Source organism: Oryctolagus cuniculus, chromosome 19, assembly GCF_964237555.1.
Source record: "Oryctolagus cuniculus chromosome 19, mOryCun1.1, whole genome shotgun sequence".
In the NCBI taxonomy this organism is placed as follows: Eukaryota; Metazoa; Chordata; class Mammalia; order Lagomorpha; family Leporidae; genus Oryctolagus; species Oryctolagus cuniculus.
This window is the reverse complement of record NC_091450.1, coordinates 14,616,066-14,627,572: the sequence shown is the minus strand read 5'-3', so window position 1 is coordinate 14,627,572 and position 11,507 is coordinate 14,616,066. Positions and strand designations below refer to the sequence as shown.

The 11,507-nt window shown below is 53.5% G+C and overlaps 1 protein-coding gene across 6 annotated transcripts in view; it reads left to right on the top strand.

Moving 5' to 3' along the window:
• The first annotated feature begins 450 nt into the window (after positions 1–450).
• Positions 451–11,507, top strand: part of SLC5A11 (solute carrier family 5 member 11) — a 50,535-nt gene continuing 39,478 nt past the window's right edge. Inside the window, exons 1-4 of one of the 6 annotated variants that reach the window (XM_051847381.2) lie at positions 451–595; positions 818–872; positions 8,064–8,236; positions 9,782–9,940. In XM_051847381.2, coding sequence (XP_051703341.1) covers positions 9,806–9,940 — 135 coding nt within the window. In that variant the 5' untranslated portion in view covers positions 451–595; positions 818–872; positions 8,064–8,236; positions 9,782–9,805. 6 annotated transcript variants of the gene reach the window in all.

The following is an 11,507-nucleotide window of genomic DNA, read 5'->3' as shown; positions in this document are numbered from 1 at the left end:
AGCTGGGAGCCAGGAACTCCATCCAGGTCCTGCACATGGGTGGCAGGAACCCAAGTCCTTGAACTATCACCTCTGCTTCCCTGGGTGCACATTAGCAGGAAGCTGGAGTCAGGCGTTGGAGCCCAGGCACTCTGACGTGGGCTGCAGGTGTCTCAGGTGCTAGGCGCAACACCTGCCCCTTAGCAACTACTTCTGAAAGAGCCTGGGTGCTCTGAGCATTTAGCAAAAGCTGTTGCAATGCCCACTGGCTTTCCTGGGAGTCCTGGGCTCACTGTGGAGTGGGGGTGGGGGGGGCTTCCCTGGTCACGGCCAGGGCACTCCTCCTGGGCACCACAGTCTTCGTCTTTGCCCTGGCCTGGAGGGCACAGAGAAGTGGCTGAACCAGCAGTGGCCACTGCTGCTGCCTCAGCTGGGGCTGGGCTGTCAGCTCCCCTACATCCCCAGCCAGTGTCTGTCCTCCCCCGCCCCCTCCAGCTGTCCCTAGCCGGCCTGTCCCCAGCGAGGAGGCGGGCCAGAGGAAGAGCGAAGGAAGCAGGACAGCGCCCTGTGCTCCAGCGTCTTCTCCGGCCCCTCCCAGCCATGGGCTCCCCGCCAGGTGAGGACCCTGACCAAGGCCACGTGGGCAGGGCGCAGAGCAGGCCACCTTCTCCATGGGGGCCTGCTCAGAGTTCAAGGGTTCCGGGGAGATCATTCACGCTTCCCTTAATCCCTGTGGTGGTGGCTGAGGCTGGAGTTTGGAGTTTGACCTGCTTGGAGAAGCAGGCACACAGGAAGGGTCTCGGCCGTGCTCTGAGGCTCTCGGTCTCCCTTCTCACAGCCATCTCTGCCTCCAAAGACCAAGCAGGGCAGGTGCACCTTGCGTCTGGAACAAGGTAAGAGACTCCCTCCTCCTCCTCCCATCGCGTAACCTCTCTGCAAACTTGGGAGCTGGGCTAGGGACATGGGGCAGGGGGAGGGGGCTGCAGAAAGTCCCCAGCGGTGAACCCTGGGGTGGGGGTGGGGGCTCAGCCCCTCTCTGCAGAGAAGCAGAGTCAGGCGCTAGGCAAACGGAGTGTGTTTTGGGAGGAGGGGGGACGGTGGACATTGTGACACGAAGCTGGCAGCCAGCGGCACTGGGCATGGGTCCCAGCCCCTGCGCTCTCCCAAGTTCAAAGACATTGAAGCCAATCTTTTCACTTCGCTGAGCCTCTGGTTTCTTATCTGTCAAGTGGAAACGTGAACCTCAGCCTGGCACAGCGCACAGGTGTGCTGTATAAGGACCCAAAGAGATAGCAGAGGTGACAGAGCGGGAGAGACCAACAGCTACGGGGATGTTACTACAACACCACGGTAGTTGCCATTAACGACAAAGCAAATATAGCCGGACACACACAGAGAGCTTTACAGCCTGGAACCCGTCTACCTGGCACGGTTACCTGGTAAGGTAGGCACAGGCACCCTGATTCATGTATGCCCAGAGCCTAAAAACCACGAGCAGCTTGTTGAGGTAACACAGGAAGCAGATGGCCAGGCCGAGGCTCTGCTCCCTCGGCTGCGAGCTTAGCGGTGCCATCGTGTTCCTGGCTGGTGCTGGGGAAGCCGTGGGTAGCAGAACCCTCCCCAGGGGGATCCGACTCCTTGGGAGCTCACAGTGTGCCCGGGTCTACAGTGAAGGTTGTAGATGCCATGCGTGTCTGTAAAGCCCACGGTTATGGGGCTTGTTTTGAGGATGCAGTGTGAGTGACATAGACGTGGTCCTGGCCTCCATGGAGCTTACAGCACAGGACAGCCACGCGGATGCACGAGACTCATACAAACCAAACATCGGGCTGGGTCAAATGGTGACGAGAAGCCAAGTTTTCTAGGACAGCCAATAACTCATGGACCCAGGTTAGATCAGGCTCCTCTGGGGCTAACCTCTGGGGTTATCTGGGGATAGAGTGACCATGAAAGGATGAGCAGACAGGCAAAGAGTGTAGGGAAGAGCCTCGCAGGCAGAGGGGGCAGAACGATGAAGACCCCCAGGCCAGAAATAGTTCAAGGAGCAGAAACAAGGCCAGTCCGCCGTGAAGCTGGGGAAGGAGGGGGCCCAACAGCAGGTGCACAGATGGTCTGAACAGGAGGATGATCTGCCCTGACTTGTGTCCGGAGACCTCGCTGGCATCTGTGAGGCGTGGATTAAGAAGGACGCATGGAGGAGGCCTGACAGGAGACCTCTGCTCTAGGGGAACAGATGCTGCGGGGGGCTCGGAGGGGGCATGGACATAAAGGCGAGGGGGAAATGGACGAACCGAGTCATGATTCGGAAGCAGAAGAGGATGGACTTATGGGGTCGATGGGTCCTGGGAGGAGATGCTGTAAATTCTGACGCTGTGTTTGTGTGCTGTGACATCCTGGAAGTTTAGATGCCATGGCAGACGCAGAGAGGTGTCACAGAGCACGTGAGGAATGGATGGATGGATGGATGACTTCAGGGTGACTCTCTGGTTTCTGGCGTGAGTGGCACAGGGGCTGAGGTTGCTGTTGAGTGAGAGGACAGGAGGCAGCACCTGCTCGGTGCCCGTGTGAACTCTGAGACGTCCACTGAGCCAGACAGGTGCTCCCTTGACTTTCATTCCCTCCAGGAATCGTGAGACAAGGTCACCCCTGCATGGGAGTTGCTGGGTGCTGGGTGGAGAATGCTCACCCATGTCCCCTGAGCCATCAGTCACCTTCTGTGGGCCATGTGGGAGAGCTGCCTGCCCTGCCGTGCCTGGAATCTGGCTCTTCCCAGTGGGCTGGGGGTGACCCAGCCTCTGCTTCAGCCCAAGGTGCTGCAGTCTGTCGACTGCCCACTTTCTAGAGAAGTGAGTTTTTTTATTTGAAAGGCAGAGTTGCAGAGAGAGAGAGGTCTTCCATCTACTGGTGGTTCACTCCCCCAGATGGCTGTAATAGCCAGGCTGGAACAGGAGCCTGGAACTTTATTCAGTTCTCCCACATGGGTCCAGGGGCCCAAGCACTTGTGGCATCTTCCACTGCTTTCTCAAGTGCATTAGCCAGAACGTGGAACAGACGGGAGTTGAACCAGCACCTCTATGGGATGCTTGTGTTTGTAGGCTGCACTGCAATGCTACCCCCATAGGCAACTGTTTTTTTTTTTAAAAAAAAAACTCTGGGATGGGGCCAGTGCTGTGGCGTACTAGTAGGCTAAACCTCTGCCTATGCACCAGCATCCCATATGGGTGTCAATTTGAATCCTTGCTGCTCCACTTCCAATTCAGCTCTCTGCTATGGCCTGGGAAAGCAGTGGAGGATGGCCCAAGTCCTTGGGCCCCTGCACCCACGTGGGAGACCTGGAAGAAGCTCCTGGCTTCAGATTGGCTCAGCTCTGACCATTGTGGCCAATTCAGGAGTGAATTTCTCTGTCTCTTCCGCTCTCTCTTTCTCTGTAATTCTACCTCTCAAATAAATAAATCTTAAAAAAAAAAAAAAAAAAAAAAAAAAAAAGAAAAGAAAACCCACAAAGCTCTGGACATCAGCTGGTCAGGAGATCCAGAAGTGGTTGTTTGGCTTCTTCCTTCTGCACTTCCAAGCCCTGACAGCCCCCCTCTTCCTTGCAGATTAGACCTCCTCCCTCTGACTGGGCTCCCTGCTCTCAGGCCAGTCCATGGCCCAGCTTGGAGCTGGGAGTAGGCAGCCACCCCCGCTGCAGGCAGCCACGGCAGAGGGAGAGGGAGGGGTGTGTGTGGCTGCCAGCCAGGGGCGATGACACTGGTGCTGGCCCTGGTTATCACCTGTGGAATTTTCCATGGCAGCGGCGTGGTTAGGAGCTGGATCAGTCATTTACCAGCAGTGTGGGCTGGGCTGGGCCTCAGCTCTCTTTCCTTCCCTGTGCAATCGGAGACTTGGCCCCTCAGGGTGCTGCGTTTGAGAGGAGGTGGGGCACACAAGTGACTAATGTCTGCCCAACCGCAAAGGCCACCCTCCTTTCATTTTTTTTTTTTTTTACATAGTTTTATAAGCAGAATGGGAACAGCTCAAGTCTCCTGTACCTAATCGTGTTATATAACAAACTTGCTTTCCTGCTCTTAACCAACCTGTGACATGCATCGCATTAATAGTCCCCATTTTATAGCCGGGGACCCCAAGAGGAGGTGATTTGCTCAAACACATGGAGCTAGCAGGAGGCAGAGCTGGGATCTGAGCCAAGGCAGTTCTAAGTCTACACCTTATCTGCTCACATCTATCTCCAGGTCTCAGGCCCGTTAACACAAGTTGTGATGAGACAGTCGTCGTCAGCTTTGGTTAGTGTGCAGGCAATTCCCCTGGTTCTCTCTCCCCTCTCTCCCCCTCCCCCTCCTCCTTCCTCCCTCTCGCTCCTGCCACCTGCTCTGGCGTGTTTCATATTTATCAGCAAATACTCCCGCATCCTGGCAAAATACTTGGTGCTACTCTGTGTATTTGAGTACTTTTTTTTTTTTTTAAGATTTATTTATTTACTTGGAAGAGTTACACAGGGAGAGAAAGAGAGACAGAGAGAAAGAGAGAGAGAGGTCTTCCATCTGCTGGTTCACTCCCCAGATGGCTGCAACAGCCAGAGCTGCGCCAATCCAAAGCCAGGAGCCAGGAGCTTCTTCCGGGTCTCCCACGTGGGTGCAGGGGCCCAAGCACTTGGGCCATCTTCTACTGATTTCCCAGGCCACAGCAGAGAGCCGGATCGGAAGTGGAGCAGCTGGGATTCGAATCGGTACCCACATGGGCTGCCGGCACTGCAGGTGGCAACTTTACTCGCTACGTCACAGCGCCAGCCCCAATCTTTGAGTATTTCTAATACATGCTAATGGTTTTGTGCTTGAGTCTTTTTTTTTTTCCCAAAGATTTATTTATTTACTTGAGAGGTATCTTTACAGATAGATAGAGGGAGAGACACAGTGAGAAGTCTTCCATCCACAATTTCATCTCCCAGATGGCTGTAATGGTCAGAGCAGAGCCGATCCAAAGCCAGGAGCCAGGGGTCCAGGACTTGGGCCATCCTCCACTGCTTTCCATCATCACGGACCCAGCTTCCAACAGGAGACAGTGAAGGCTCCTGCCCATGTCCCCTGGGCTGTGGAGCTGCTTGCTGGCTTCTTCCTGGCACTGGGGCCCAGACCATGTTCCACCTGCCAGCGCCACTGGTGTGCAGGGTGAGAGCGGGCCCTGTTGGTGCACAGGTACCTCCAAGGCAGGGCCTCAGGCAGCCTCAAGGGCGGGATGAGCAAAGCCTTTGGGACACAGCAGAGTGCCCTCATGAGAGAGGAAGCCAGAGCCCATGCCAGGTCGGCCCGCCCACCTGAGGCAGGCAAAGAGCACAGCACCCCAGTGCAAGGGGTCAAAGAGTGCTGGGCCACTTTCCCAAGCAGCCCTGGGCACACGCGGCACTGCGAGGCGCTGGGCTGAAAACCCACGGTGGAGGGGTGAGGGTGGGGGGCTGCCTTTCTTACAGCTTTGTTCTTTGTGCTGAAACGGAGCTTAGTGTTTGTTCCACAAAGTTTCCAGGGTCTGGCAGAGAGCCTGACATGCAGCTGGTACCTAACCAATGCTTGCTCCACTGACTTTCCAGCGCCTAGTATGGAGCCTGGTATACAGTTGGTGCCTAATGAAATGTTTGTTACATGGAGTTTCTAGGACCTAGCACAAAGCCTGGCACGCAACTGGTTCCTAACAAATATTTGTTCCACTGAGTTTCTGGGGCTTAGCATAGAGCCTGGTACACAGTCAGTGCCTAATAAATGTCTGTTGCACCGAGTTGTCAGCACCTACCACAGAATCCAGCACACTGATAAATATTTGTGGAAAAGAAATACAGCTGGGGCTGGTGCTGTGATATAGCAGGTAAAGTTACCTCCTATGACACGGGCATCCCATGTGATCGCTGGTTCAAGTCCCAACTGCTCCACTTCTGATCTGGCTCCCTGCTATTGCCCTGGGAGAGCAGCAGAGGATGGCCCAAGTCCCTGGATCCCCGCTCCCACTTGGGAGACCTGGATAGAGTTCGAGGCCCTTGGGTTTGACTCAGTCCAGCCCTGGCTGCTGTAGCCATTTGGTGAGTGAATCAGTAGGAAGATTCTCTCTCTCTCTCCATCTTTTTCTGTAATTCTGCCTTTCAAATAAATAAGTAAATCTTAACCAAAAAAAATTAAAAAAAAAAAAGAAGAAAGAAGAAACAGAGACAGAGAGAGGCAGGAGATCAAAGGGGAGGAGGGCTGGTGGAAGGGAGGAGAGAGTAGGGCAGCCGGTACTGGATAACACAAGCAGTTCTGATTCAGCACCTGGGTTCAACTCTTACCTGTGGGGTTTCCTGGGCCCTGGAAGCCAGGGGCACAGCCAGGGCCACAGCCTGGCTCCAAGGAGACGTCTGTCTCTCAACTGCCGAGCGGAGGTGCAACGGCGTGGGCCTAACAGCCTGGCACTTGCACAGAAATCACTGTTGTGCCCATGGGATGTCTTAGTGAAGAAGGGGAACACTGCGGGGGGGGATCAGCCTGGGAGCCTGAGGCCCGGCTCCCAGCCCCACCGCCCGGGGGCTCAGGAAGGGCCCAGAGCCGTGCCAGCCTCCCCAAGGCAGTGATGAATGACTTGTTTATCTGCTGCAAGCTGCTCCCATCCCTCCCCGGTGCCTGGCAGGCAGAGGGCTGCAAGGGAGTGGGGCGGGGCAGGGTGCCCACCAGCCGGCCACGCCCAGTGCAGTTCTGGGACAGCTGGCCCCACTCCCAACACCAGCATCCCCACTGCAGGTCTCCACCTGGAGCTGCTTCCTGTGTGTGCAGTCCTGGCCTTGCACCAAGTCTCCTGTTGTGGAAGCAACAGTTTGAAGTGCTTGGAAACACGGGCAGACCTGGGTTCGAGTCCCAGCTTTGTCACTCATCAGCTGTGTGACTCTGGATGGGATGCTAAACCTCACTGAGCCATGACTCACTCAACCACTAGGAGCCATGAGACCTGAGACCTTGAGACCCTCCCACCTTCCATCTCAGGCTGCAGCCTCCAACTCTGGGGGTCTCCAAGCCCCATCCTTGTTTCTACCTTCTGCATCAGACACCTGAAGTCCCTGGTCCACTTAGGTTAGTCCTGAGCAGGTACCATCATCATCACATTTCATGGCACCAGTGATCACAAAACCCCCACCTGACCAAGACTCAGAGAGGTGAGGGGTGAGCCAGGTTGGGGTTTTGGCTTCTGCTACTTCCCCTGTGTTTTGTGGGTAAGAGACAGCAGAGCCACAGCTGCCCGTGCTGGGGTCTCTCTGCCTCCCCTTCCTCCTCTCTCGTCTTCCCTCCCCTGCGTCTCCTCTCCCTGAATACTCCACACCAGTGCTTGCTGTGTCTCCTCTTCCTGGAGGGGCCACCACACCCCAGGATGGTGAAGTTCAGAAAAGCACAAGCTTTTATGTTCAGGGCATTATCTCGGATGTTTTTCAGAAGATGGATTCTTAAATTAAAAGCATGGGGTGGGCATTGTGGCACAGAGGCCTAAGCCATCACTTACAACACAGGCATCCCATGTCAGAGTGTCGGTTTGGGTCCTGGTTCCTCCACTTCTTATCCAACTCCCTGCTGATGCACCTGGGAAGGCTGTAGATGATGGGCCAAGTGTTTGGGTCCTAGCCACCTATGTGGCAGGTCCCAATGGACTTCCAGACTCTTGGCCCAGCTCTGCCTGTCACCGGCATTTGGGAAAGGTAGAGTTATGGAGGTGGGGGAGAGAGAGAGAGAGAAAGAGATCTCCCATCTGCTGGTTCACTTCCCAAATGGCCACCATGACTAGGGCTGGGCCAGACCGAAGCCATGAGCCTGGAAGTCCATCCAGGTCTCCCCCGTGGGTGCAGGTGCCCTAGTACTTGGGCCATCCTTAACTGCTTTCCCTGGTAGATTAGCAAGGAGCTGGATCAGAATTTGAGCGGCCAGAACTGGAACCAGTGCTCATATAGGATGCCAGTGGCTTAAAATGTGGCACCACAACACCAGTCCCAATCAGGCATTCTCAAATGGAAACTTTCTGGTGTTGGCAGGGCTGAATTCCTTCTGGATTCTCCTAGAGACAGCTTGCCCCTTTGTTTTTTCCAGCTAGCAGAAGCTGTTGACATCCCTTGGCTCATGAACCATCACCCCATGATCAAAGCCAGCCACCTTGGAGCAAATCTTCGCCACACTCCCATCTCTCTGGCTCTCTGGATTTCATCTCCCCTTGTGACTACATTAGACCTACCCAGATAATCCAGGCACCTCCGTATTTTAAGGTCAGCTACATCCAAGTATTGCTGACTAGCAGCCTTAATTACATCTGCAAACTTTATTTTAAAAAAGATTTTATTTCTTTTATTATTGAGAGGTAGAGTCAGAGAGAGAGAGAGGTCTTCCATCCACTGGTTCACTCCCCAGATGGCTGCAACGGCCTGGAGTTTGCCAATCCAAAGCCAGGAGCCAGGATATTCTTCCAGGTCTCCCATGTGGGTGCAGGGGCCTAAGCACTTGGACCATTTTCTGCTGCTTTCCCAGGCCATAGCAGGGAGCTGGATAGGAAGAGGAGCAGCTGGGACTAGAACCAGTGCCCATATGGGATGCCATCACTGCAGGTGGAGGCTTAGCCTACTATGCCACAGCGCAGGTCCCCCATCTGCACACATAATTGTCCCTTGTCATGGATCAACATATTCACAGGTTCTGGTATTTAGATATCAACATCTTTGGGGGCTGTTCTTCTAAGAACCCCTTAAATTGCCTGTGGAAGTGCAGTAGACTGAAAAACAGCTTAGAACTATGATTCAAAGCAGATTCTGGAGCAAGATTATTGGAGTTCAAACCCTAGCTCCACTACTCCGTGCTGTGTTGTGTTGGGTAAGTTACTCCTCTGTACTTTAACCTCAACCATGATAACAAGAGTGCCAATTCTGCAGGTTAGTGAACACTTAGAATGAGGCCTGTCGTGGTGGAGGGGCTATTTTTAGGTGTATAGTAAGCATATGTCGGCATCAGCACTGTGGTGTTGTAGGCTAAGCCTCTGCCTGTGGTGCTGGCATCCCACATGGGCACCAGTTCATATCACAGCTGCTCCTCTTCTGATCCAGCTCCCTGCTAATGCCCCTGGGAGAGCAGCAGAAGATGGCCCAAGTGCTTAGGCCCCTGCATGCATGTGGGAGACCTGGAAGAAGCTCCTGGCTCCTGGATTCGGATCAGCCCAGCCCTGGCTGTTGCAGCCATTGGGGAGTGAACCAGTGGATGACAGAACTTTCTCTCTGTCTCTTCCTCTCTCTCTCTCAAATAAATAATAAAAACTTTTTAACAAATTAAAAAAACCACATGTACCTTTGTGGGCTTGTCCAGCTTTGGAACAAGACTGCAGTGCCTACCTGAGCTTCAGGCAAGATCAGTGGCTTGACTCTTGTGCAGCTGTGATGTACGTTGGAAGTGGGGACTGTGACTAGGAGCCCCATTCTCCTCTTACTCCAGAACACTGCTTACCAAGTGGATGTGCTCACTAAACACGTGCTAACTGAAGAGGATGCTGACACCACATCCACTATGCAGACTGCCATGTGAATGGCTGACTTGGTAAAACGTCCACTGCGATTTAATGGGACTTGTAAACGTTTGTTGAATAAATCAGTGAGTGGATGGATGGATGGATGGAGGGAGAGAGGGAGGGATCTGCCTTTCTACATTGTCTCACCACACTCCCCTCCACCTGGGGCCTCTTCCTCAGATGCGCCAGGGAGGCAGCTACGGAAAGGGTGAGAAGAGTGATTCTGGGATCCGTCACCTGACGTGTGTTTGTGCTTCTGCAGGAGTCGGAGCGCGTGTTCAGGACCATGGAGAGCAGCACCAGCAGTCCTCAGCCCCCGCTGTCCGATCCCTTGGATCCTTTTCCCCAGAGGAGCCTGGAGCCAGGTGACATTGCAGTGCTGGTCCTGTACTTCCTCTTTGTCCTGGCTGTTGGACTATGGGTAAGCCAGGCCATGGAGGGCCGGGCGGGGGGCAGGTGGGGAGGAAATGTCTGACCAGAGATGGCAGTTAGCCACATCCTTTTGAAGATAGGATACTGATGACGAAAAAAAAACTAGCTCAAGCTCATAGAATAATCAGTGTCATAGAGTAATGTGTCAGGCACTGTGTTAAAGCTTTTTCATTTATGTTCTTCCTCTCTGAGATTTTTATTTATTTATTTATTTATTTGAAAGAGTTACAGAGAGAGAGGGAGAGACAGAGAGAGAGAGATCTTCCACCTGCTGGTTCACTCCTCAGATAGCCACAATGGCCAGGACTGAGCCAGGCCAAAGCCAGGATCCAGGAACTCTATCAGGGTCTCCCATGTGGGTGCAGGAGCCCAAGGAATTGGTCCATCTTCCACTGCTTTTCCCAGATCATTAGCAGAGAGCTGGATTGGAAGTGGAGTGAGTGGACACGAACTGGCAACCATATGGGATGTCAGTGTTGGAGGTGGTAGCTTAACCCACTAAGCCACAATGCCAGCCCCACGATAAACTCCTTGGAGCAGAACCATCCAAAGAATAGATGCCTTTATGATTATTGATTTTAGGTGTGGAGCCAATCTTTATTACATCGTCCATGTGTGCAAAGTCTCATCACTGCCTCACCAACAGTATCTCCCTCTCACAGGGGAGATAACATCTCAGTATATTGCTAATATGCACTTATAATAACAAATGAGGCTAGACACCTTTGTGTATGTTTAAGGATAGCCTTATGTGGACTATGGTTTCATATCTTTTGCCCATTTTATTAGGTTCTTGCCTTTTTTCCTTGTTGATTTCTAAGAGCTCTTTATATATTAAGGATCTAGTAACTTTGAGGCAAGGATGGTATGGAGAAGATGCTGCTGACTGGTTTTTAGGTTTTCTGGCACCAGGCACTTGAGCACTACGGTGAACTGAGGTGTGCTTACTTTGGGCTGACTCTGCAGGTCTTTTTGCTACTCCCACCCCTTATCTTTCACTCACTTGGGCCAAGAAAGGAAAAGTGCTGGACACTCCAAAGGCCATGCACTTGACCTTTCCCCGTTTGCCCTACCTTGGTAAGACATACAGGGCTGAGTTGCCATTAAATCAGACAGGCCTGGGGTCAGGGTCAGGGTCAGGGTTATGGTAAGGATAAAGGTAGAGGCCCTGGAGACAGCAGTGAGTGCAGGTGCTGGTGGCTTTGCCTAGTAGCAGCTCTCTCAATAAGTCCCATGTTGTGGAGTTGTTAGGTTGGGGAAGAAACTTCCAGAACCAGAGGTGCAAGGACAGTGGGGTCAATTTCAGGAGAGTGGCATTTTGGAGCAGAGATCCACGCAGTCTCTCCTGGCCCTGCAGATGGACAGAGTCACTTGATGTCCACCCTCGCACAGGGAAGAGAGTGCTGGGTTGGCTTGTGCCGAGTCCTGTGGCCGTCCAAGCAGACGCCAGCCAGGTGTCCACTCTGAGTGTGTTGCTGACACCTGAGGGAGGCTCCACAGAGGCCTGCACAAGAGGACCATGCAACTCTGCCATGTCCCTGGTTTGGGAAGTCCTG